Below are 27,077 nucleotides of genomic sequence, written 5' to 3' on the forward strand. Positions count from 1 at the left end.
GCCGAAGGCAGATGCTTAACAACTGAGCCACCCAGGCGCCCCACTTCTAAAATTTTTCTTTTTTTTTTTTTAAAGATTTTATTTATTTATTCGACAGTGTTAGAGACAGCCAGCGAGAGAGGGAACACAAGCAGGGGGAGTGCGAGAGGAAGAAGCAGGCTCATAGCAGAGGAGCCTGATGTGGGGCTCGATCCCATAACGCTGGGATCACGCCCTGAGCCGAAGGCAGATGCTTAACTGCTGTGCCACCCAGGCGCCCCATCCCACTTCTAAAATTTCTAAAACCAAAATTTGTTGGTTCACATAGCAAGAGCCTTTATAAGATGTTTGATACATATTATTAAAGTAGGATATTTTAGGAGCACCCAGGTGGCTCAGTTGGTCAAGTGTCTGCCTTCAGCTCGGGTTGTGATCCCAGGGTCCTGGGATCGAGCCCCACGTCGGGCTCCCTGTTCAGTGCGAAGTCTGTTTCTCCCTCTCCCTCTGCCCCTCCCCTCAAGCTCATGTGCTCTCTCTTGCTTGCTGCCTCAAATAAATAAATAAAAATCTTTTAAAAATTAAATAAACTGCTATATTTTAGCACTCCCCAACCACGAAAAAGTATGTCCATGTGTCTATACTCTTGGACAACACGAAGTACTATAATTAAACAGAAACAAAAGCCCTGCCAATTCAATAAGTTAAAAATTACATCTTGTTTTAATGTGCTTTTTTTTTTTTTTTTTTGGTATGGTGTTGAGGTTGGACTTTTTTTCTTATGTTTTCTATCTTTACATATTTTTTTAAATTGGCTATTTAAGTTCTTTGCCTAGTCTTGTGTTAGGATACATATATGTTCTATTCATGTACCATATTTATATTTATATTTATATTTATATTTATATTTATATTCATTTTATATCAAGGATATTAACTCTTTGTCAATGATGTCACAAATGTTTCTCCCACTTCGATGTTTTCCTTGGAATTTTATTCACGGTATCCCTGGTTCTTGAGAGACAGACTCCAAATTCTTAAATTATCCTGGGTAATAAGAGTGTCTTTGCTACTGACGAGCCCCTTGGAACACACCTGAGCTTATGCTATGAGATGAGACGACCCAGGATGGGGGCCGGTCACCAGCAGACCAAGCATGTGATTGGAAGGTTGGGGCCTGCGCCAGTCTGACCTCCAGGGGGCAGAGGGGCTGGAGATGAGTTCCATCACACAGCCAACGATATGATCAGCAATGCCTAGCCAGTGACACCCTCGACACCAGAGCTCAGGGGGGTTCCCTGGCTGGTGAACACACGGGTAGGCCGGGAGGGCAACGCCACACATCCTGATCCCACCGGGAGAAGACACAGGAGCTCAGCGTCCTGGACCCTCCCGGCCCTCCCCTCTGTTTCTTCGTTTGGGTGGTCCCAACTGATAGCCTTTATGTGACACCATCCTTGTAATACAGCACTTTCCTGAGCTCTGCGAGCTGATCGAGCTAATGACTGAATCTGAGGGAGGTCGTGGGAACCCCTGAGTTTGCTGCCAGCTGGTCAGATGTGCGGGGGGCTTGGAGAACCTTCGATTCGCACCTGCCATCTGAAGTGAGGGCCGTCTTGCTGGGAACCGTGCTCCTAACCTGGCAGGTTCTGTGCTCACTCCACTAGGCGGCATCAGAATCGCAGTGTCGCACACCCAGCTGGTGTCCGGACGCTCACCCCAGCCTTGACGCTGGCCAGAGCCTTCCCAGCAAGAGTCACTTCCCACTTTCCAAAGTCCCACCAGGCCTGGTATGTGACAGTCCAGCCGGCCAAGCAGGAGCCTTGTCTCACCTCTCCCACCCAGGCTCCCACTCCTCCCAGTCTAGAATCTCCCCTCCTTCCAAGTCATTTGTTCACTCGGTCAAGTGTCTAGGCTCCTATCACATGCCAGGATGACCATCTTGTTTTGTCCCCACTTGTACATTCTTCCGGGTCTCACTCAAGATGTCACCACCTCCAGGAAGCATTCCCTGACCACTTCAGCCTTCCCCAGCCTCCCACCCTGCTGTCCACAGTGTGCCCTGCTCACCCAATGGCAGCACTCACTGCCTGCATATCAAGAGCACATCTGAGACTCAGTAGGCAAGCTCCCATGTTCTCCCTTGGAGGGCACAACCCATCAAAAATCAAATATTAGGACACTAGTAGCGGGAGCTAATGTATTCATCAGACATGCCGTGGGCCAGCCACTTGACATTCATCATATCACCAAAACCTCCTTTCACCTCCAAGGGGGGGGGGGGGCTCCTATTATTATCCCCATGGTCAGATGAGGAAGTAAACGCTCAGAGAGGGCAAGCACATTGCCCAGGTCACACCGCGGCAGCCAGCAGACCCGGAGGCCAAGTCCAGGGCCAGTGGGCACAGCCTCCAGGCTTCCCCGGCCATCCTCTGAAATGTCCTGCCATGTCCAGCCCCAAGCGCAGACCCAACCAGAGTCGCCGCGGAGACTTACAATAGTCTGTCACGTAGAAGTAAGTGGCTTCTGTCCAGGAGCCGTTGCCAGCCAGGGAGGTGGCCCGGACTCGCACGCTGTAATTCCCCGGCGGCAGCCCACGCAGCCTGCAGCCCCGCTCCAGAGCAAAGTGTCTGCGGGAGACACAGAGGTGCAGCTCCTGCAAGACAAGGGCGCAGAGGGGGCGGGTGTGTGGTCGTCCTTCGCCACTCGGGAGTGCCCATCCCCCATCGCTCTCCGGGGAAGGAGCAGACGCGGAGGCTGTCATCACGGATAACAGCCAACCTTCCTAAACCGCAGGCCACGCATCTGACCTGGACCGGTTACGACAACCGCCCCGGGGCGCCGCCTCATGCCGGAGACAAGGATGCGGGGGGCCCGGGGCAGAGGTCCGTGAACTTCGGCTGTAAAGGGGGCCGGACGGTCTCTGTGGCCCACTCACTTCTGCTGCTATAGCGAGAAGGCAGCCGGAGACCAATCCCAAATCCGTAACATCCGTCCACAGACGGACGTGGCTGTGTGCCCACGGAACGTGGTGGACGCCCGACGCCGAACTTCACCTTCAGTTGACACGTGTCGTGACACTATGCTTCTCTCGACGTTGTGAATTTTTTTTCCAGCCATTTTAAGATACGAAAGCGATTCTTAGATCTCAAGCTGTACAAACCCAGGCGTACGAAAATAGTTTGCCGACCCCTGGTTGAAGAGACGAAATGGTTGGTCGGAGGTCTCCTTGCTGGTAAGTGCCTGGGCCAGCCACCCTTCAATCCAGAGCCATCTGGCTCCCAACCTTTTTGGAACCACTGTGGGGCATTGTCACCAGGCCGCTCGAAAGCCCCAGAAGGATGGGAAAGAAGAGACCCACATGACCTAAATCAAATTTCAGGCTTTGCCCCCACACCTCCTGGCCTCAAAACCAAACACATGCATGGGCTTAATGTCTTAAGGTCAAATTTTAAAGCTCCTTCCTTCCCCTGGTGCGGCCTCTTGATTTGATTTGATGTATTTGACCATTCTGAAAAAGAGTGGGCACCTACCTCCATCTCTGAAAACAGAGAGGAGATAAGTAAAGCACACACACCCCAGTGATAACTGCGTACACAGAGATCAACCCAGAGCTTAGCAGGAGAGGCGAGAGGCTCACTGGGAAGTGAGACCATGAACCCTGCACGCGTCGGGCCAAATTTTAAAAACTTTCCAAAACAGCTCCAAGTTAATAGTGCATGCAGAGAGCTGGACTGGAAAATTTTAGTGGGCAGAGAAAGAAACGTAAAAACTCCCGTGCTCGTCATGTGACAATAACAGCAAGAAAACAGATCGGGCTGGATCAGGCTGGCGGCAGGGGTGGGGGCTCCGGTCCAAAGGTTCCTCCAAGTCCGATGAGTCACCAAGTAGAACGGGACAAATAAGCAAATATAGAAACCGAAGGTAGCTGCTATCGGGGACAAAGGGGAAATGTACCCTCTAAGGCCGGCCACGGACCCCACACACCTCATCGGGTGAGAGGACCGGGAAGGGAGCCTGAAGGGAAGGAACTAGACCCTGAGGCAGCTGTCTCCACAGATACCGAGAAACAAAAACAAAAAGCGAAATGAGAAGCGAAACCTGACAAAGAGTAAAGAAGCCAATGACATGAAGGTTTGTGCCAACAAGGAAGAAGCTAAAAACCATGAAAGACACTGAAAGATAGGAGAACACCACAAGTCAAAAGCCATGCTCCTTTCAGGGAGGGGGTGGTCCCTGGGGCCAGGGTCTTCTGAGCAGAGAGGAGACGAGGTAAGAGGGCAAATGACTCGAATGTGAGATTCAGGGAAAGAGAGATTCGAAAGTGAAGCAGCTAGAGGTGATCTCAGCTACTAACCTCGCAAATACCAAAAAAACCCCAAAACCAAAAACCAAAACCAAAAAAACCTCCCATCAAATGTTACAGACGATTTTGTAGATTTTGGCAAAATCATACCCCAACAGTATTAATGGTGTGTAAACAAAAAAATTTTTTTACAATATTTTCTTACTTTTTCAAAGTGATACCAGGCAATAAACAAAAATACTGGAGGTGATCCACCATCTTGTCCATGAAAAGGTTTTTTAAAAGGTGATCGTAATTTCTCCCTCTCTCCTATTTCCAACCCTCCACACCCAAAATCTGTTCCCCTAAAGGGCAAACAGGGCCACTCTGTCTGGGATTGGTGCTGCCCCATGGGGGACAAAGGCTTAGTGGGGATTCCTACTGGTGACTCAGGAACGGGGGAGGCAGTCCAGTGGAAGACAGCTGGGAGCATTTATGCCAATAGGGTACCCAACTGTCCCAGTTTACCCAGGACCATGGGGTTCCTAGGATGTAGGACTTCAGTGCTCAACACTGGCAAATATGATGCAAATGGGAAAGAGCTGGTCACAGCAGCAGGAATAAAACCAAGGAGGGTCTGCAGTGGAAATGTGTTGCTCACTGCCCAGAATCCATATTCTCTTCCTTGCTGCCAACAACACCCCAAACTCTCTTTGGAAGCTGCCCCTCCCCCTTGAGGGGCTCTTGCCTCCCATCCTCAACCCCACCCCGGTTCCAGGGCCGAGCCCAACTGCCCGGGGCTGCCTGAGGCTGATGAGTCCCATGGGTTCAGGGAAAGGCACAAAAACTCAGGTCCAAATGAGCCATCAGGAAAATGCACATCGAGATACCATTCACAGCCACCAGCGTGGCTCTAGTCAAAAAGATAGCCCAGAACACGTGTCGGCGACCGTGTGGAGAAACTGGAACTCTCAGACACTACCGGTGGGGACAGAAAATGGTGCAGCCACTTGGGGAAAGAGTGGGCATCTCCTTAAAAGAGCTGGCACAAGACCCAAGAGTTCCATCCCTTGATATGCACCCAGGAGATCTGAAACCTTACGTGTCCGCACAAACACGTGCACGCAAACGCTCTGAGCAGCATTACTCACAACGGCCAGAAGGTGAAAACAACCCAAATGTCCATCAACAGATGAGTGGACAACAAAATGTGGTCCATCCACATGTGGAGTATTGCTCAGTCATGAAAAGGAAGGGGGCGCTGACACGCTGGCTCGGAAGGACCTCGGAAACGTTACGATGATGACAGACGCCAGCGACAGAAGGCCATGTGCTGTACGATTCATTTATAGGAAGTGTCGAGAACAGGCAAATCCAGAGAGACAGAAAGTAGGTGAGTGGTGCACAGAGGCTGGAGGGAGACGAGGCAGGGGAGATTGGGGGATACTTTTTAGGGTGATGAAAATACTCTGAAATTGATGTGGTCATCGTCGCACAACTCTGTGAATTACAAAAAACCACTGAACTGTAGGGGGCGCCTGGCTGGCTCAGTTGGTAGAACGTGCGACTCCTGGTCTCAGGGTTGTGAGTGTGACTCCCATGCTGGGTGTAGAGATTACTTAAAAACTGTAAAATATCTTAAAAAAAAAAAACCACCATTGAATTGTATATTTTATTTTATTGTATTTAAAGATTTTATTTTCAAGTCATCTCTACGCCCAAGGTGGGGCTCGAACTCACAACCCCAAGATCAAGAATTGCACGCTCCACCAATTTTATGGTATGTGAATGTATCACAATAAAGGTGTTATTCTAAAACAAACAAACAAAAACCCTCAGGCCAAGCCTGACTTTATGGCTCCCAAAACTAAAAACTTTAACTCTCTGGCCATTTATAGAAAACGGTCTCTGACCTAAGTGACCGCCCTCGGCGGCAGATGGTAGATTCCAGAGCCCAACAGCCTGGATTTAAGCTCTGGGTGTGTGACCCTGAGCGAGCCCACTCAGCTCCCCCACACTCCTGGCCAAGAAAGGAGACACTAACAGATCCCACCTGGTCAGGTCACTGCGAGGTTCAAATGGACGGCTGCAAAGGACTCCGTGCTGTGTCTGGGACAAGGGCAGGGCTCCGTCAAACCCGGAGGAGATGCGACTTATATGCTTGAGGTCACACGGTCAAGGGGAGAATTATCCGCAGGTGATTCAAGCCCCGGCCAGCGTGCCTCCAGGCAGGAGCAGACCCCAGCCCTTCTGGGGATGTAGATGCACCCCACAGTAGTTACGGGCGCGGCTTAGGGCGGGGGCAGGCCAACGCCAGCCTGCTGCCTGTTTCTGTAAACACATGTCTCATCGGCACACAACCGTACCCATTAGCGTGCATCGCCCCTAAGGTGGCTTTCAAGCTGCAACAGCAGAGCTAAGTATTGGCGACGGAGGCCGTCCGGCTGCAAAGCCAAGTATGTTCAGTACCTGGCCCTTGACAGAAAAACAAAGGTACCAGCCCTCGGGTTAGAACATCGGAGCGTCTTGGGTTTGAATCCTGACTGTGTTCTCACGGACCCTGGACAAAAAGTTCTGGCTGCCTCCATACCAAGCTCGCTGGGTTATTCTGAGGATTTCCTGCATTTCATCCGTCCTGAGAGGCATATTATTTTCACATTTTGGCATTGCTGAAACTGCAAAGCAGCTCAGAAGCAACACCAACTTACAATTAGAATTGGCAGCATTTTCGTTTTTAGCAGTCCCTAGAAATCATGGGGCCGCTTGGCCTGACTCAGACGAGATGAAACAGGATCGAGGAGATACGGCTGTGTGTACAGTGTGTGATGTGTGCGAGACACACGGTGACCCCTCAGGACAGCTTGGCTCCTTTTCTGCTCTGCGTAGACGCCCTATCTTGGGCATCTCTGCGTTCACCCACCACCCCGCATGGCGTCTGGCAGTGAACGAAACGTTCCTTATTATTAAGATCTTAAGTGATTTCTCCCCAGACTCAGAGAAGTCTGTCGAAAGTGAAACGGGTCTCCTGTCATGTCAGGAGGGACACAAATGCAGGCTGCCATCATTTGTCTTGTCGGACGGGCTGAAATGGGAGAAGCGATGTGAGAAACTGAGGGAATAAGTCAGTTTGCAGATGGGCACACTTTGCAGATTTCTCACCCGTCTCCCTGGAAAGTTATAAATCGAGGCATGGAGTCCTAATGACAACACAGCTAACTGGCGAAGCGTTTGGGTCCGGATTTAAGAAGAGGGAGGGGTACCAGCGACAGCTCTGACACACCCGAGCAGCAGGAGTCTTACCTCATCACCGTAGCGTCGGTAACTCACTTCATACAACACGATCAGACCGTTGGGCTCCTTTGGCTCCTGCCACATCAAGTGAACAACGTTGTTCTCGAAGATTTCGTGGGTCACGGGGCCAACAATGTCGTCTGCCTTAGCTGTAAAGAGCAGTGTTTAGAGCCTGGCACCTGACCCCTGGATCAAATCCCACCTCCACCACCTACCCGCTGAGCAAACCACCTCGGGGCTGCTTGCGTAACTTTCCTGTCTCCCACCTTCCTCGTGGGAAAATGGTCACGTAAAACTCACTTCTTCACGGGACTGTCTACATACCTGTCTACCCATCTGTCCATCTAGCTCATATCCCCCTGGTTCTGTTTCTCTGGAGAACCCTGATTAATACCATACATGTGGCGTGACTCGTGCAATCAAACAGTAACACAGGCAAATACGGATGGAGCCTAAGGGCATTCTGCTCAGTGAAATCGGTCAGACAGAAAGACAAACACTGTGTGATCTCACTTATACGTGGACTCGAAAAAGGCAGAAGTCACGGATAACAGAGAGCAGAATGGTGGTTACCAGGGGCTGGGGGCGGGGCAGGGCGGGGCGGGTAATGCAAGGATATGAACCAAAGGGTACAAACTTCCAGCTTAGAAGACGAAGAAGTCGTAGCGATCTAACGTACAGCATGGTGACTAGAGTTAACAATACCTTACTACACACCCGGGACGTGCTAAAAGAGGAGATCTTAAGTGTTCTCACTATAGAGAAAGAAGTGGCAGCCATGTATTGTGACGGAGGGAGCAGCTAATGCTACGGTGGTCATCATACTGCAACACGTACACGTATCAAATTGACACGCTGTACACCTTAAACATACCCAATGCTGGAGGTCAACTGGTATCTCAATGACGTCGGGCGCAAATGAAAATAAGAAACCATAAAGGCAGGTGAGTTCAAGTACACATCTACGCTGCCTAACGGACAGAGAGCTGCCCCTTGGTCAGCCTGGGTCTCCAGGCGCCACGATGCGACCACCCACCTTCGGGCATGGTCCTGGCGCTGACATAAGCCGCCACGCTGCACCTCTCCTCTGGGGAGTCTTGGTTGCAAGCCTGCAGCTCGATGCGGTAGCCAGTGAAGTGACGCAGCCCAGAGATGACCAGGGATTCCTTGTTCACCACTTTCTCGAAGGGCTTGTGCTCCTCCGGGCTCGTGGGTGCGCTGGTGGAGGTGTTGGGGAAACCCGGAACCGTGGGCGGGGCCGCCGTCACATTGGCAATGTCACCGAGGGCCCTGCGTTTCCGCGATGGCCTGTCATGAAAGCAGGGCACACATGGTCACGCGATCGCCGTCTTTTAAGACAAAAACGCTGCTGGGGAATAAAAGGCTCAAAAATCAAAGACTGGTGCGGTGGGGATGCAAGGAGGCACACAGATTAAATGCAGGTTGCCCAGAATTACAACCCAGAGCAGCTTTCAGGATGCCCTCGAGGGGACGGGGACTCCAGGACCATCCACAGGGGACACACACCAATATTCCCCTCAACATGCTTGATTTCACGTTGTCATGTCGCAGATTAATCAGCCACCCCGGGTCAGTGTTAAAGATGAGATGCCCAAAGCATGTCAGAATCTAACTTCAGGAACCCTGTCAAACGGCATGAGCCCAACAGCCCAAACTACCGGCCAGCATCATCAGTCTAAACAGGAAACACGCATCTTCTAATTCTTATGACCACATAGGGCATCTGCACCATCGTAGTGACTACATTTCAATTCTTGGGTTAAAAAAAAAAACTTACCACTCAAGTGGGTTAAAAAAACAAACCCATGCAGTCGACACACATTTCCCCCCAATTAAGAAGAAATTAAGAAATAGATTCAATAGCCTAAGAATTTATAAACACACATACACAAACAGCATAGAGAAAATTTATATGATTCATCATTCCACTGCCCTCCGTTTCCTGGGTGCAATTTTTTTTCCCTAGAAATATTATGTGTAGGTATAATGAGGACCAGGCTAGTTTTGTAATCCTTTGTTCATTTGTTCTGTTGGAAACATTCATCAAAGAGCTCCCTTAAAACACAACGCCTTGAGTACTTAGCACAGAATTGATGTTTTGTCTTTTTCAAGGTGAAGGTTTTCCCTCCCTGGTACAAAAGGAGCACATGCTCACTGCAGAAAACTTGGAAAACTGGAAAATACTCAATTTAATGCACGAACCATAAATGACCAACCATTCTCCTATTTTACTTAATACAAATATGCCTCACGTTATTGCATTTGGCTCTATTGTGCTTTGCAGATCCTGCATTTTTACAAACTGAAGGTCTGTGGCCGCCCCGCGTCGGCCAAGTCTACGAGCACCACTGTCCAGGAGCATTTCCTCACTCTGTGTCTCTGGGTCACCTTTTGGGGATTCTCCCACCATTTCAAGCCTCCTCATTATTATCATGTTTGTTACGGCGACCTGTGATCGGTGGGTGCGGCTCACTGAACGCCCTGATGATAGCTTGCATTTTGCAGCAATATTTTTTACTTAAGGTGTGTGCACTGTTTTGTTAGACGTAATGCCATGGCACACCTAGTAGACTAGTCTGGTATCAACACAACATTTATACGCACTGGGAAATCAAAGATCATGTGACCTGCTCTACTGCAGTATTCGTCTTACAAAGGTGGGTCTGGAACCGAGCCCGCAGGACCTCTGAGGATGTCTGCGGAGAGTATCCCCAGGGTTTTTTGCTCTTATAAATATTGCTTTGATCATTGTTGGATTGTCTTATTAGATCCTAAAACTAGACTCTGAGAAGGGAAATCGCTAGGCTGTGCCTCTTCATCGGTACAGCGAAATTGCTCTCCGGGACCTTTATACTGACCGGCGGGTGGCGGAGGGTGTCTCACCAACAGCCCCTGAAACTGCACCTCGGGATAACCTCATCAGTACTCAGAGCTGAAGGGTTCTTTGGGGTTCATTTGTTTCTTTGCTTGCCGATTTTCAACCCAAGAGATTGACTGAAAAACAAGGCACTGTTCCTTTTTCACATCTCTTGATACCATCCCGTGTGAGCTCGCCTTTCCTTCCTTGTGTTTCTCTAGGGAAGTGTCCTCCTTTCTCCTCCGTTTTATGATGTTCTAGTGCTTTCCTCACTGTTCCTACTCTGCCTGTTTATTCACTAAGGATATTAACACTGTATCAACCCTACGACCCGTGACTTTTCTTTAAATGATTGGAAACTGTCTTTCACATGTATCTGGACAATCTTGGCGCTCAGCAGACGTTTACATTTTCTCCTTACAGTTAATTCTCCATGGCATTACCAAGGTAGTATGGCAGTTACAAAAGGGAACGTCTCCTCTGTTTTCTGTTCTAACTGTTCCTAGTGCATCGCCGTGCTTTTTGTTTATTCATATTGTACCTTCTTTCCCAAACTCTCCTCTAAGAGCCTCATAGTTGACATCCTTGGGTTTTCAAGGAACACACTAGAAAAAGAGTCCGCACACTTTTCCTGTCGATGGTAGGAAGGAAATATTTTGGATTTTGCGGGACCTGTGTCACCAAGTTCTTTTTGCCTCTACTCAACTTCCAATGGCTTTCCAGCTATTGTAGCTTGAAAGTAGCACACACACAGTGTAAACAAACGGGAGTGGTTGCATTCTGATAAAACTTCATTGACAAACACACACACACACACACCCGCCCCACCCAGGGCAGCCAGCCTGCCACGCCCCTAACGCCACAGCACGTCCACCCCTTGTGCGGGGCTATCTGCGAATCTCAATGACGTTGCTTCCCACAATCCATTCTTCGCTATTCTCATTTCTGTTTTGGGTCTTACTGCATTGGCTAGATACCCAGGAACACGTTAATTAGTAATGACGACACTGGGCTTCCTTCTCAACATAACAGGGACAGTTTAAGTACCATGTTAGCCTGGTGTTGGTTTCATCTAGGTAATATTTATTTACCTTGTAGCAGAAGTATTCTACTCCCGCTTTTCTAAAAGGCCTCTTTTTCACTCGTTTCCCTAAATTAGGAATTGTTCATTAATGCTGTCTCATGAGATTATCATATGATTTTCCTTACTGGGCCCCTTGATGAATTATCCTTATCTCCTGATCATAAACTATCCTTGTACTTCTGAGTGAAACGATATTGTCAGCACGCTGTTTCATTCAGGACATTTGGACCTGAAGTCTCACACTGGCTGGTCCTGGGCCTTCTGTCAACAGAGCAGCTACACCAAGTTCTGCTAAGGGGCGTTATGTTACTTTCATAAATGCCCTGGAAAGATTTCCATAGATCTCTATGCTCAGAAAAGTTTCCATATTGGGGGCGCCTGGGTGGCACAGCGGTTAAGCGTCTGCCTTCGGCTCAGGGCGTGATCCCGGCGTTCTGGGATCGAGCCCCACATCAGGCTCCTCCGCTAGGAGCCTGCTTCTTCCTCTCCCACTCCCCCTGCTTGTGTTCCCTCTCTCGCTGGCTGTCTCTATCTCTGTCGAATAAATAAATAAAATCTTTAAAAAAAAAAAAAAGAAAGAAAAGAAAAGTTTCCATATTACAGAGTTTGAAATAACTCATCTGTAAAATTCTCTGGGCCCAGGGCCTTTCTGAGACGTAATTTTTAGTCATTTACCAAAGTTATTAGAATATTTAATTTTTTCTGCTTCATCCTGAATCAGATCAAATTAAAACTTCCCTCCTCATCGAAAGCTTGAAATTGAATAACCCAAGACTGTCAACATTAAAATCTTCCTTCAACCGTCATTTTAGTTCACCCGTTTTACTTCTGGTTATTTGTGGTTTTCACCCTTATATTTGCAAGTTCAGCGATCTTGATGTCCCCTCCCCTGCAATACATTTCTATTTTTACCTTTTTAGGTTTTTTTCTTAACTTGCAAAATCACTGAAGGCTACTAATTCACATCGAAGCCCAGCTTGGGCAATATTCTACAAATTTAAGGTACATGATATTCTCATTCCCACTATTTTCCAAAAGGACTTTAATGAAAGTCTCCACGTCTGCTTCTCCCGAAAGGTATCAACGTGATCAACTTCAAATCACCAAGAAGCACTGTTCTGTTCAAATGTTTGAAGCCAATTTTTAGTTCCTACTGCACTGTAGTCAGAAGACAAACCCTACGTGGTGGGGGGGGATGACACGCATTAAAGTTATTTGTATGGTCTCTTCATATGCAAAGACCAGTGATAGTTCTTGGACAGAAACCAAAAAGAGACTCACGTTTGCAAGATTCAGAATATTTCCATCCAGGCACAAATGCGCCTTTTCCCAAATGACCACGACACTAGTGCCTGAGGAATAACTACCAAGAAATAGTTGTCCAAACAACTGGAAACATGAAAAGTTCTCATCAAACAAGCCGAACGTACATGCAGTCACCCCCTGCTCTCTGTGGTTTTGGGTTCCCACAGTCTCCGCTGCCTACACACCCCACAATCTCATACCAAACCAGTGGCCCTCAAGCAGGGCCGGGGCTGCCCCTCTTCCTCCCCCCACCCCCTCACTGGGGGACGTCTGGCGTGTCTGGGGACATGGTTGGTTGCCACTACTTGGGGGAACTGTGAGCTACGGGCGTTGTGAGACCAGAGACCAGAGATGCCGCTCTTACCACGCACAGGGCGGGCCCCACAACTGAGAATGATCTGACCCTAAATGTCAGTACGTCTGAAGATTTGAGAGGCCCTGATCTGGACCCACGCCTCCAATGTCTAGGCCTTTCTTTACTGCAGGTTATATTCCAAATCGCCACTAGAGGTCAGATCAGGGCCACACAAATAAGCCTGAAACTAAGCAGCAAATCCGCCGCTGAGAGAATAAAACCCCTCCCCATGGCCCTGACCTGCCTTTCCAGTCTCCCCTCTGGCTCCTCCCAGGGACCCGTGATTTATCCCAAGGCCTTCCTTTCCCCAGCTTCTCTCTGCCTGTCCTCTCCTCCAGGACAAACACCCTTGGGGCTTCAAGACGCAAACCGGAGGGAAGCCACCCACCCGGTCTTCGGTGGGGTTCTGCAACACGGCACACCTTTGCTCTCACGCCTGCAGCCCCGTACTTGTCACACCAAATAAAAACATTCTGCACACAAAGCAGGCTCCCCCCACTACCTGCGGCACGTGGCTCAGACTCAGCTCCAGGCATAGCCCGACCCATGCCGTAGGTGCCGATAAATGTATGTTCAGAGAGTGAGTGCATGGAGGGAAATGTGTGGCATCTACCAGGTGCCCAGAAAGTACCCCCTCTATTCTGTTTTGTTGGTTTTTTTAAGCCCCCCAACGTGGGGCTCGAACTCATGACCCAGAGATCAAGAGTCACTGACTCCACTGACTGAGCCGGCCAGGCGCCCCTTGATTCTATTTTAGTAATAGTGCGTTAGTGCGGATTTGTTCCCGACATTCACGCCCAGAGCCCATTGGAGGGTGAAGGCAGGTCACGTAGGAATTCAGGAAGCCTCTGGTCTCGGCAGAGCAGCCCACCGCATGCATTAAAGCCATGGACGCCTCTGGAGTCTCAAAGGCACACGGCATGCTTCCTGCCCTGCCTGGCCCGCGGCCCCGCGCTGGGCAGCCCCCAGCGGCCACGCAGACCTCCTGCAGGTGAGTCGTACCTAGTGTCCTCAGCACCAGGGCTTGAAGAGGATTTTCTGTGAAAACAAAACCAACCACTTTGAGGACAGACAGAACTCGTTCAGACAGACCTCTTGCTTCTGGCACAATGGAAGCCACATTCCCTCTGAGCAGCCCAAGGGTGCCCTGCCCGTGGACTGTGGACCACGTCTCCCACCCGCCAAATGACATCGTCTCCACCAGATGCAGGGAACACAGCAAGGCGGGCGGTGGGGGGAGTCAGAGAAAATACCCCGCCCCGGGAGACCTGGCCAGCTGGGGTCCCCCTCAGATGCCAAACTTGACTACATTTAAACATCACAACTGACTCAGCCGTTTCCTTACGCCCAGCAGCATTTTGTTTTTAACGGGTAAAACAGTAACCGCCCCTATGACAGTGATTAATGCTCTTTTGGACTCAGGGTCATGGGGAAAAAAACCCAAGAAAGAATTTTTTTTTTAAATGTCACACATCGATGGCTCTGGGAAAACGTCTATTCATATGAGAAGCGATGGTAGGCATTCAAAGGGACCCATTTTAGAATCGTATTTTATCCCCACGTCACCCTTTTGGGGTTGCGATGCACTTTGGAAACAGCCCATTGCATGAGGCATTGCTGGGGGGCCCGTCTGCTGTGGGCGGTAAGGGGAGCGGGACAGGAGGCGGCTCACAGCCCACACCCCTCGCCAGCTGCTGGAAAAGGGGTCGGATCACTCGCCAGCTCAAAACACCGGCTTTGGACCCATGAAGGGGAGGGGACGGCTACTCTAAAGACCCATGAATGAGTACGATACAGACAGCGCTGGTCATGCCGGGTGGGGAGGCAGGGACGCCGCTCCTCTCCCTGCACAGGACGGCCCCGCGGCAGAGCACGAGCTGGCTCCAAACGTCCACAGGGTCAAGGCTGTGAAGCCTGGGTGACTCGTGTGCTCCCACAGTCCGAACAAATAAGAACTACTGTTATCTGCACTTGACAGGTAAGTAAACTGAGGCATCGAGAGAAGCGTGCCATTTACCAAAGCGTCTCTGCTTCTGGGAAAGGCAAAGACAGATAAGTAGCCTGGGGTCACTCTCACTGCAAACCCTCTCAGGACCGACGTACATCAGCAGATCCCTGCACTCACTAAAGGAAACTCAACAGAGTTAAATAGAAGCCTCCGGGTGTTGAAGATGCCATAGAAATTTCCAGAAGGATGAGAAGGCTGGAGAGATGAACAGAGAATGCTCCAAGCTTGAGACCTGAAGATAAACCAAGCGTGGGGCCACGCAGGCATTCCTCAAGGGTGCCACAAAACCTCACGGAGCTTATTTAAGAACGCCAACGGAGGCCCGAGCTGGGATGGAGTCTGGGCCACGTGGGAGAGCACATGTTGAGGGTTTGCGGGTTTTTTGTTTTTAACTTTTCCCCATTTGGAGTGTTTATTTGCCCTTTCTGGGAAGGTTCCTACTGAATCTCCTCCTTTCCCCGCCCACCCCTGCGTCCCCTCCTCGTCTTGTTCCCCAGGTAATGAACACCCCCCCCTCCCACCGCCGCGGAGCCAACGAAGAGTCCTGACCTGGGGACGAACACCACATTGTGCAGGTAATCCTCGAAGGTCTTCCTGAACGAGGACTCCTCCAGCTCCTTGAGGATCTGAGAGTCCGTCTTGGGGCAGGAACAGCACTCGCCGGCAGACTCCTCGTACTCACTCTGGTTGTGCTTCTGCGAGCCCTCGGCCTCGAACGGCGGAGACCAGGTGCGGGAGGGCAGCTTCAACCCTAGAGACAGGCAGAGCGGGTGGCCTTGGATCCTCCCCCCGACCCCGCAACACACACACCGCCAAGGGGGTCTTCTCGGGGGTGCTGGCATATGGGACACCTGTGCATGTCAGGGTGTTCCAGAAACCAGAAGATGCCATAATCCCATTGGGCTGGAGACTGTAAGGTAACCAGGTATGTCCCAGCCCCACAGAACCTACAGTCTAGTGGCTGGTAATGGGCGGGGGGGTGGGGAGGCTACATAATAAACACACACACATACGCCCTGGGTCAGCTGGCAGGGTGAACGCACAGAGGGTGTCGGGCTGATGCTTTTCACAAGGTGGTCTCGGAGGAAGTGACCGCTGAGCAGTCCCAAATGACAGAAAGGAATGAGCTACGCACACATCTCAGTGTAAAACAGTTCAGATGGAGCAAAAAGCAAGTGCAAAGTCCCTGGGGTAGGAATTTCCTTGGCATGCCAGAAGACACCAAGAACCCCAAGTAGCTAGCAGGACAGAATGAGAGACAGGACGGTGGGAGGTGGGATTAGAAAAAGACTGGGGGGCGGGGGGTAGGTGACATGAATGAATCAATCAGCCAGTCAACCATATAAAGTGACGGGAGGCCATAGAAAGGGTCCGCCCTACAGACCCAGTGGTTACAAATAAAAGAATCTACAGTTCATTCAGGAGTCCAGAAGTCAGAGTACAGCAGTGGTTCTTCCCCAGGGTTGTGGGGTGGGGGGTGATTCTGCACCATCCCCCACCCCCAGGACACTGGACAAGGGCTGGAGGTGTTCTGGCGGTAAGGAACGCTGGGGGGCGGAGGAGGCTCTGGCACCTGGGGGGTGAGGCCGGGAGTGCTGTTCACCATCGGACAAGGCACAGGACAGCCCCTCCCCAGAGAACGATCCGGCCCCAAATGTCAACAGGGCTGAGGTGGAGAAACTGCACAACGTGAGGGGAGATGGGGGAAGACTTTTTTCAAATAAGCACAGAAAAGGGATTGAAAAAAAAAAGAATTAAAAAAAAAAAAAAAGAACACCAACTTCTGGAAGGCAGTGTCCTAAAAACACAAAGTCGTTTTGTAAGTACCGCAGCCGGCCGTGAATCGACCCCTGAGTCCAATCCCAGGGACACCTGCCATCCACCGTGTGGGCCACAGAGACGCTTCAGGTGTGACTGCGAGGATGAATGCTACTCTCTCCGGGCAAAATCCACGGAGGGCCCTGGGTTCACCTCTCCCGCCGCCAGCATTTGTGCCCGAAGCCTCCTAAGGGCTACCGAGCATTTTTTTTCCTCTCCCCTTGAATGGGTCCTGGAGACAATGGGCTCTAAGTACCTCCCCATGAATGGTGAGTATCCACTTGGAAGCCCAAGTATTTATACAGCTGTGAACGGCTACAAGGGACTCTTAAAAATACTTCTGACATTTATTAATAGACACAGACTAACCTGGCTGGGTTACCCATTACAGGGACTGGTCAGGGCATTACGGGTAGAAGAAAAAGGTCGGGATTCCTTTGTCAGGGAGCATCCTGAGAATTTTCTGGAGAGGAAAGGACTTTTTCATCAGGCCAGACACAGTTCCTCACTCCTGTTACCCTCTCCGGCCCCCACCGCAGGGCATGTAGTGTCCCATGGTTTTTCTGTGATGACAGTAAAAGTATAGGTAATGGGACACCTAGGACAGTCCCATCCACACAGACGACAGAGGAGACGGTGGGCGCCAGGGCTGGGGGAGGGGGTGGGGAGTCCGTGCTTCATGGGGACAGAGTCTGTTAGGGAAGATGAGAAAGTTCTGGAGACGGATGGTGGGGACACCAATAAGTGTGCTTATCGTCACTGAACCACGCACTGAAAACTGGTTAAGATAGTCAATTCTCTGTTGTATGTATTTCACCACAATTTTTAAAAATGCAGTTGATAACACTGTATTCTAGAACTGAAATATGCTAAGGGAGCAGAAGTTAAATGTCCCCCCACACACATACACACAAAGACAAAAATACGAAGTGATGGGCGTATGAACGCACTCCCTACCTGGGAGAAATCCCTTTATGGCATACGTGTGTATCAAAATCATCCTGATGGGCACTTTCAATATCTTACAGCTCTACCTTTCAGTGTCTTATAATTCAACCATATTTCAATAAAGCTTGGAGGAAAAAAACCCACCGGTAATACTAATGGGAAACCACGACTAGTCATAGTAAGCTTATTTATTTTGCGTTTTTTTTTTCAGATTGTGGCAAAATCCATGTAACATAAAATTTACCATCTTAATCATTTCTAAGTGCACCGCTCCGTGGCCTTAGGTGCGTTCACACTGTCGTGCAACCACTCCCACCCTCCGTCTCCAGAACTTTCTCATCTCCCCGAACTGAGACTCTGCCTTCATGAAATACTGACTCCCCTCCCCCTAACCGAACCCTGGCTCCCGCCATCTACCTTCTGCCTCTGTGCACAGGACTCCCCTAGGGACCTCCTATGGTGGAATCGGACCATAGCTGTCCTTAGTAAGTTTATTTTTCAATTCCATAAATTTTGTGATCATTACAAATTAAGCCAGGTTTAAATGGCCACATTGTAATGATAGATTTAGACTTCCAGAATTAAAGTTGTTACTCCTTAAAAAAAAAAAAAAAAAAAAAAAAGGAAAGCACTGAGGGCCACTGCTGGTGGTGGTTCAAGCTGGTGGTTTCGGTTACTCGAATGCAGGGCCAACAGCTCACAGCTAAGCCGAGGCCTGGGCTTGCTGCTGAGTTATATAAAGCATCTGAGGAGATAAATCACGTTTGCAAGCCTCAGCTCAGGCGGGGAATGAGGTCACAGGCATACATATAGCACATGATCTTAGAGCTGGGACAGCTCCCGGAGATCATCTGGCCTCCTGCCCCTTCTCCCGAAAAGGAGGCAGCCAGTGACAAGCTCGGTGACTTGCCCAAAGCCCTACAGCAGGTCAGAAGTCCAGCCAGGAGTCGGCTTCAGGCTCAAGGCCTCCGCCATGCCTCGCCAGAGGTCCCTGAGCCTCTGCCTCCAAGGTCAAGGGCTGAGGAAATCACTCACTCAAAACAATCTAAAGAAAAATAAATACAAACATAAAAAAACAAACAAAAAACTAAAGGAAAAAAAATGACATCTGTTTCTCCGGTTTGATGGGTTTTTTTTTTAAATCTGGCTTTAAAAGTTTAAGCTAATTTATACAAACTAGTTTGAGGATCAAATAATTTCCTATTTTCCTGCAAACAGATGAAGCCTGTTAAGTAAACGAGATTGAAGACTGCGGGGGGGGGGGGCGGGGAATAATCATCACTAGTATAAATTTTTCATGGAAAGCACAGAAGGGAACACATTATCACTCCTCGCTACCTCAATCCTTACAATGTAAGGGTCTAAATGTAGGGGCTAAAACTCTTCCCTGACATTTGTCATTAACCTCTCGACTCCTGGCTTAGCCCCAAAATCCAGGGGGTGAACAGAGCTGCATCCCCACAGCGGGCAAGGGGGAGGGGGAGAAAATTTCAGAAGGAAATCGTGCCAAGACATGGGAACTGTCTGGCTTTGACGCGAGTCTTCAGAGTGTCGTGAGGCGGTGATATGTAGAAATGTGTCCGTGTGTTTTTGTACAAGATGTGGGCACCTGGCCCCACACTTACACTGGGAAGCCAGCACGGGGGGAGATGCTTGCCCGGAAGCAGAACCAAACGGCTCATCTGCTCCCACACTCCCCGCCTGCACTCACCTTTGAGGCAATAATCCAATTCATACAGCTCACTGTCTTCTGCCTGCCTCTCCCAGAAAACCAGGTAGTGTGTGATGTTGCCGTTGGGGTCAGAGGGAGGCTTCCACTTCAGAATAATCTGGGATGAGGAATTCGAGACGGAGATTGGATCCAGGGGGACGGAAGGGTCTGCAAAGGAGAAGGGAACAGGTGCTTGGTGAGCAGGAGGGGAACCGAGGGTGGGGCGGACGTACGAAAGAACACACTGGTTAGAGATATCACGGGGATGTTCACTGCAGTGTTATTTAATAGCAGAGGAAACCGAGGACGTGTGGAAAGCTCACCGGGCAAGCGCACGGGGTACCAAGTTACAGTCCATTCATACCACAGATCACACAGCCATACGTTTCCTCATTTATGCAACAGAAGGCCCACACTGGGTGCCAAGCTGTCTCTGTTCCAGGCACTGGGAAGACGCTGGGGAAAGGGAGGGCAGTGGGAAGAGATGAATAAACTCACATTTTCCAGGTAACATCTGCCCCACGCTGAACCCAGTCACCGGGTAACTTTCAGCACTTGGATGCCAGGCATCCACATCTCTGAGACGGCACCTCCTCTAACACCCCCCAAAACGCACCACCTTCGGGCTCCACAAAACCTGCCCCTCAAGAAAGCAGATGGCTGAAGGACTCAGCGAGGGGTGGGGGAGTGAGGCTCTCAAGGCAGAGGGCATCGTGGGTACAAAGATCCAGAAGCTAGAAGCTTCCAGAAACTGTGGAGTCCTTGGTATTGCTGGAGGAGACAGGAAGAGGGGGGCATCGGCCAAAAGAGCTGGGCTGGCTCCTAAGGCCTGGAGTGAATCCCACGGGGCAGGGTTTCTCACCCTCAGTGCTACGGACATTTGGGGTCAGATCATTCTTTGTTGTGGGGTCTGCCCTGTGCACAGATGCTAAGCAGCATAGAATGCCTATAGCCCCACGTCCACCGTCATCGCAACCAAAACTCGCCAGACATCACCAAATGTCCGCGGGGGGGCAGAATCACCCCAGGGTTGAGAACCTCTACGATCAGAGAAGGACTTAGGCTTTATGGAAATACAAACCCCACTGAATTGCTAAGAAACAGTCCAGCCCCCTCCAAAAAAATGGAGGGGGGAGGAGCACAGAGATGAAATAAAAATAGCAAAACGTTGTAATTGCTGAAGCTGGGAGATGGTCCGTGGGGCTCATTTTTCTCCTACTTTTGTGAATTTCTGGAAATTTTCCAGAATGGGAAGGAATACACACACACACACACACACACACACACACACACACACATATAGCTTATTGCCACTGCCTTGTCCTTTGAAATTATAAACTTCGGCACCCGGCTCTTTCAGAAGCCAATAACCACATCAAAGAGTACGTCCTGCAACATCACCATGCCAACGTGTTCAAGGCCAGATGTCCATTTCACGTAAGAAACACTCACTAGTGGCATCTGTCTGCACATAGATGATGTCACTCTTGGCCCCGTACGTGCGGCGTTCATCAGAAAAGGTGACCAAGGTCTTGACAAAGATGGCATACTGGGTCCAGGGCTTGAGACCCCGCATCAGCCACCCTGGGTGGTTCTGTGACTTGGGGTCATTGGACCGCAGAGGCGGGTCAATGTCCACCACCGTCCAGCTGTTGGAGCCACACGCGTCCTGCCCGTCGAACTCGGTCACATTCTGATAAGGGCTTTCAAGACAAAGCAGAAGGCGGCGGTTATCATTCCATGACTCTCGCTCTGAGGACCGAGAAATGCAGCAGGGAAGGTGACATCCTACAGGGTTGCCTCCTGTTCACCGACAATCTTCTGCCACAAGGAAAAATGACACAGATCCCAGAGAGGAGGGACCCCTAGCTCAATTTTCTAACTATATCAGTAGTGATGACGATACCAACTACCTCGATACTTATTGGTAAGACCGCATGAGAGGGGCGCCAGGGTGGCTCAGTCAGTTAAGCATCCAACTCTTGATTTCGGCTCAGGTCATGACCTCAGGGTTGTGAGATCAAGCACCGCATCAGGCTCTATGCTCAGCATGGAGTCGGCTTGAGATTCTCTCTCCCTCTCTGCCCCTCCCCCCACCCCCTGTGTATGTGCACTCTCTCTCTCAAATAAATAAATAAAACCTTAAAAAAGAAAAAAAAAGACTGCATGAGAGATTGTGTGCTACTTCTCGGCACACAAATAATAATATTCTTCGAAGACGAAACAATTATTAATATGAACACTATCAAGACTTCCATCACCTCCCTTTAAAATTTCAGCACAGTCAGGGGTCCCTGGCTAGCTGGGTCAGTGCAGCATGCAACTCTCGATCTCAGGGTTGTACGTTCAAGCCCCATGCTGGGTATAGAGATTACTTAAAAATAAGACCTTTAAAAAAAATTTTCAGCACAGTCGTATACAGGAGACCCTTGAACAACATGGGTCGAACCGCGTGGATCCACTCACGTGCGGATTTTTTACAGTATAGGACCATATACGCTTTCCCTCCCTTATGACTTTTTAAATAACATTTTCTTTTCTCTAGCTGACTTTCTTGTAAGAATACAGTCTATAATACATATAAAAAATACGTGTTAATCGACAGGTTATGTTATTGGTAAGGCTTCTGGTCAATAGTAAGCTATTAGTAGCTAAGTTGTGGGGAATTCAAAAATTATATGTGGGTTTTTTTATTCGGGGGGTGGTCAGTGCCCCTAATTTTGGCATTGTTCAAGGGTCAACTGTATTCAAAATGACCGGGTGTTGTTTAATGGGGACAGTCTTAGTTTGGGAAGAAGAGAAAGTTCTAGAGACAGACACTGGAGACAGGTGATAACACTGCGAATGTGCTTAATGCCACTGAGCCTACACAGAAACACAGCTCAAATGGCCAATTTTATGTTACGTAGGTTTTGCCACAATTCTTTAAATGTTGGAAAAAATACAAAATAGACACAAAAGTCAATCTTTAAAAACCCACTAAGTGGACTGAGCAAGTTTTGTTAAGGGTATCTTGGTGAGATATATGGACGTGAGGCAAAACGGAACATTGCTGTAGGGAATGGGCCAAAAGAAACCGGTTTGTTTTAATTTCTGGTTTTAACAATGGGGGTGTTACTAACCTCACATGCCATCAGCTTGTGAGATGGCAGAAAGGGACTTATGACAGCTATTCCCCGAGGAAGAGAGAGACAGGAGTCTCAGGGGGAACCTCGAACACACACAACCCCCACACCTCTTTACCCTCCTACTTACGCCTCTTTGTAGAAAAGCATGAAGCCCAGGAGGTCTCGGAAGTCAGGGGGCCAGTATGGCTCCCATTTCAGCAAGATCTTGTCATATGATGTCCGAATGTAAGAAAATTTAAGGAGTTCATTTTCACCTAGGAAAGATTAAAAACAGTAACGGTATTAAAAACTTGTTTCAGTCCAGCCCGAAACAGGGGATCCTATATCCCTAAGAGCACCCGTGAGAAGGGGCACGTCAATCTGCTATTCCCTGGATGGGTCTCACTCCCACGCACCTTCTCCCGGGGTCTGGGGGCAAGAGCTGGTCATGGGAGTTGGCCGCGACCATCAGCCAGTGACTTGGCCAGATGCTCAACAGAGTAACGGCAGTCAGCACCGAACCGAGAAGGCCACCAGGCCAATCACTGCTGGGAAAAGTGATTTTCAAGAGTAACATTTGTCCGGGCACAATATTGTCATATGTGTGGGCTTTCGAGCCTTACATGTCGGAAGACATAACTCCAGTGCAAAATGAACACACACCAAGGGAGTGCAGAGAGCGTGCAGATCTTGGAGAGACAATACCTTAGAAAGAGTGCAATGTAAGCCCTCCCTTAAGCTCCACCCCAACCTTGCGCTCTCCCTCCCCTGAATTCCCACACTCTGCCGCAAGGACCCAACTCTACGCGAGGGTATTATATGGAAGCCTTGGCGCCTCAAGGCTCAGGTGTCCCTTCAAGAGAGCACCTGCCAGAGGAGTGCAGTCAGCTAGCAGCCTCCAGCTCTACAGCCGCTAAGGGACCTGCTACAGCATTGGAGCCAAGGCCATCCACACAGAGGAATCAAATCATTCATTCATTCATTCAATGCCGATGTGGCACCTTCCAGCATCAGGCACTGTATCTCTCTAATCACAGAGATAAGATACACCTGTCCTCGGTATTTCAAACTAGAACTCTGTGAGACAGAGTTGTTTTAGCTCACTGGGGGCAATGACACCTGCCCCGAGGGCCAGTGCAGTGCCCGAGGAGGAGGGCAGCCACCTGGGCTGGAAGGACCAGGACATCCCCACTTACAAGACGCCTGGTCCCCATTGGTCTTCAGGGCAATGTCGTTCCTCTCCTGGCGCCCCTTGGTTCCTGAAACTTCCTCCATCTTGTGAATTTCCGACAAGCAGAGTTTGGGATTATAGTGGAAGAAGAGCTTCCCCTGAGTGATGGTGAGGTTGTGTTTGCTCCAGTCCCACAGCTGCCTTAGGTTCTGGTTGTCCAAGGCGTAGAAAGAGTAGTTCCTATGGAAACATACACAAACCTAGTCATTCACTGGCTTGTCACCTCCAACGCCAAGACAACAGGGCCATGGCTGGAGTTGTGACCCTGAGGAGCACAAAAACGGACAGAACCTGGGTCCTTGATGGCACTGCTGGACAGCCGTCCTCAGACTTGTTGCTCATGAGTCTATCTCCGTCTGCATGAAACACAGCTAGTCTGGCTTTCTGCTGTTTTACTGACCTAAATAGAGTCAGCAGACCTCGAGGGGAGAGGATCTGAGAAATGAACATGGACAGCTGGGGCAAGGAGAGGAGTTCCATTTTGTACATGTGGCATTCGAGGCTTCCAGGGGTCACCCCGCTAGAGACAGGCTTGAGAGTAAGCCAGGGCTAGAGGTCGCAGCACACATAGGACATCATGAGAGACACAGCCAAGGCTGGGAGCCCAGCACACTAACTCTCAAAGGCAGGTGGAGTAAAGGGATCTGGGAGGGAGATGAGGAGGCAGGGAGAGTATCTCCAGGAAGTAGAATCCTATGGGCCAGAGATGAGAATTTCAGCAAGGAGCAGGTGCAGCCAATGTCAAAGGGGACCAGGACGTGAGAAGGTACAGGACACAACACTCCCAGGTCCCGGTTAAGCCAGCACTCCAACTCATAACGAAGCCCAAAGCAAATCTGGAGGGCACAAAGTCTGAGCAGTACCCCCTGCGATTTCCCAGGAGTGACTGTATCAATTTCCTTGGCTAGATCTCTCGACACGTCCCAGCACATTCCTTCTGCAGACACTGTCTCCTAACAGATCCTTTGGGGGGGCTTTAAAAACCCCTAAGTTCTATCATTATAAGTATAGCTAATGATACTGTATCACATATTTAAAAGCTGCTAAGAAAGGAGATCTTTAAAAAGTTCTGGTGGCTCAGTCAGTTGGGCGCCTGCCTTTGGCTTAGGTCATGATCCCAGGGTCCTGGGATCGAGCCCCACATCCAGCTCCCTGCTCAATGGGGAGCCTGCTTCTCTCTCTCCACCACCCCTGCTCATGCTCCCTCTTGTTATCTCTCTCTCAAATAAATAAAATCTTAAAAAAAAAAGTTCTCAACACAAGAAAAAAAATTTGAACTATATGTGGTGATGGTTGTTAACCAGTTACCATGGTGATCATTTTGCAATATATACAAATACAGACTCATTATGTCATACACCTGAAACTAACATAATACTGCATGTCAACTGCACCTCAATTAAAAAAAAAAAAAAAAAACGCAAGTTCCCCCCCACCGCCCCCAGTTTTATTGAGATATAACTGATTTATAACACTGTATTCGTTTCAGGCATCCAACATTACGATTTGCTCTTTGTAGATATCGTGAAATGATCACCACCATACGTTCAGTTCATATCCATCACCTCACATGATTTTTTTTTTAAAAAATTGTTTCTTGTGATGAGAACTTTTAGGATTTATGCTCTTAGGGCGCCTGGGTGGCTCAGTGGGTTAAGCGTCTGCCTTCGGCCCAGGGCGTGATCCCAAGGTCCTGGGATCGAGCCCCACATCAGGCTCCCTGCTCAGCGGGGAGTCTGCTTCTCCCTCTCCCTCTGCCTGCTGCTCCCCCTGCTTGTGTTCTCTCTCTCTGTCAAATAAATAAAAAAAATTTAATTTAAAAAAATAAGATTTACGCTCTTAGCAAATTTCAAATGTATAATGCGGTATTGTTAACTACGGTCACCATGGGTACATTACGTCCCCACGACTTATTTATTTTATGACTGGAAGTCTGTACCTTTTGACCCACGCACCTGTTTCCCCCACCCTCTACCCCCGCCTCTGGCAACCACCACTCTTTCTCTGTATCTTGAAGCTTGGTGTGGTCTTGTTTTTGATTCCTCATATAAGTGAGGTCCTACAGCATTTGTCTTTCTCTGACATGCTTCCCTCAGCGTAACACCCTCAAGGTCCATACGTGTTGTTGCAAAAGGCAGGATTTCCTTCCTTTTTATGGCTGAGTGATATTCCACCGTATGTACCAGCCACATCTTTCTCCATTCATCCGTCCATGGACCCAGGTGTTTCCGTGTCTTGGCAAAAACCCCTCAGTTGTTTTAACTCCCGAACCCCCTAGTGAGCATTCGGGCCACACACGGAACCAGGCCACGTACCCGATTTCCAAGGTCTCTCCTCGAATCAGCCGTAACTTCCGGAAAAAGGAAAGGGACACAAGAGCGTAGGATCTCCGGATTTTCAGATACCCGGAAATTTCTTCAATGAGTCCGAGGTTGGCCTCCAGCTCAGCTGCCAGGTTGTCTAAGGAAAGGAGAGAATATCCAGTGAGCTTCTACAGAAATATTTTAATCTTCCCATAATCTCTCACAGTGAGGCGTCAACCTAGAGGCTTCAAGTGACTTCGAAGTACCCTGATCAAAATGCCTCGTCCTTAGAATACCACCCAAAGCCTTTACTGCAGGGTCTGCAAGTCCCTATATAAGTGACCAGCGCGCGTTTTTTTCTCATCCTTTACCTTGTCTGCCCGCCTCCAGACACATGGGCCTCCCCACCATCCCTTAAGCCAGGCATCCTTCTGCCTCAGGACCTTTGCACTGGCTTCCTCCTTTACCCAGAATATTATTCTCTCATAGATCTGCTTGGTTTGCTTCATCTCCAGCTCAAAGCATCTCCTCAGAGCAGAAACCCTTCAAAAATAGCAGACCCCTTTATTCTCTTATTCAGAGGCTGGCCAATGACAGACAGCCCAGTGGCCAAATCCAGTCTTAGATTTTGTAAATAACGTTTAATTGGAAAAGAGCCACGCCCATTTGTTCACAGGTTTTCTTTTTTTTTTTTTTTTTAAGATTTTATTTATTTATTTGACAGAGATAGAGACAGCCAGCGAGAGAGGGAACACAAGCAGGGGGAGTGGGAGAGGA

The 27,077-nt window shown here is 49.4% G+C and overlaps 1 protein-coding gene across 4 annotated transcripts in view; it reads right to left on the reverse strand.

Annotated features, from left to right (window-relative positions):
- The window catches only part of INSR (insulin receptor), a 125,509-nt gene that overhangs the window by 16,915 nt on the left and 81,517 nt on the right, over nucleotides 1-27,077 (reverse strand). For 2 of the 4 annotated variants that reach the window (XM_087867313.1, XM_087867311.1), the window contains exons 5-14: nucleotides 26,313-26,457; nucleotides 23,963-24,177; nucleotides 22,915-23,041; nucleotides 21,112-21,362; nucleotides 19,660-19,827; nucleotides 15,732-15,933; nucleotides 14,177-14,212; nucleotides 8,589-8,860; nucleotides 7,562-7,701; nucleotides 2,473-2,632 (exon numbers count right to left, since the gene is read on the reverse strand). In XM_087867313.1, coding sequence (XP_087723439.1) covers nucleotides 2,473-2,632; nucleotides 7,562-7,701; nucleotides 8,589-8,860; nucleotides 14,177-14,212; nucleotides 15,732-15,933; nucleotides 19,660-19,827; nucleotides 21,112-21,362; nucleotides 22,915-23,041; nucleotides 23,963-24,177; nucleotides 26,313-26,457 — 1,716 coding nt within the window. The remainder of the gene's footprint in view (nucleotides 1-2,472; nucleotides 2,633-7,561; nucleotides 7,702-8,588; nucleotides 8,861-14,176; nucleotides 14,213-15,731; nucleotides 15,934-19,659; nucleotides 19,828-21,111; nucleotides 21,363-22,914; nucleotides 23,042-23,962; nucleotides 24,178-26,312; nucleotides 26,458-27,077) is intronic. The other 2 variants (XM_087867315.1, XM_087867314.1) reach the window with 1 other exon arrangement.

Source organism: Ursus americanus, chromosome 14 (genome assembly GCF_024610735.1).
Source record: "Ursus americanus isolate L20-20 chromosome 14, mUrsAme1.1.p, whole genome shotgun sequence".
Lineage (NCBI taxonomy): Eukaryota > Metazoa > Chordata > Mammalia > Carnivora > Ursidae > Ursus > Ursus americanus.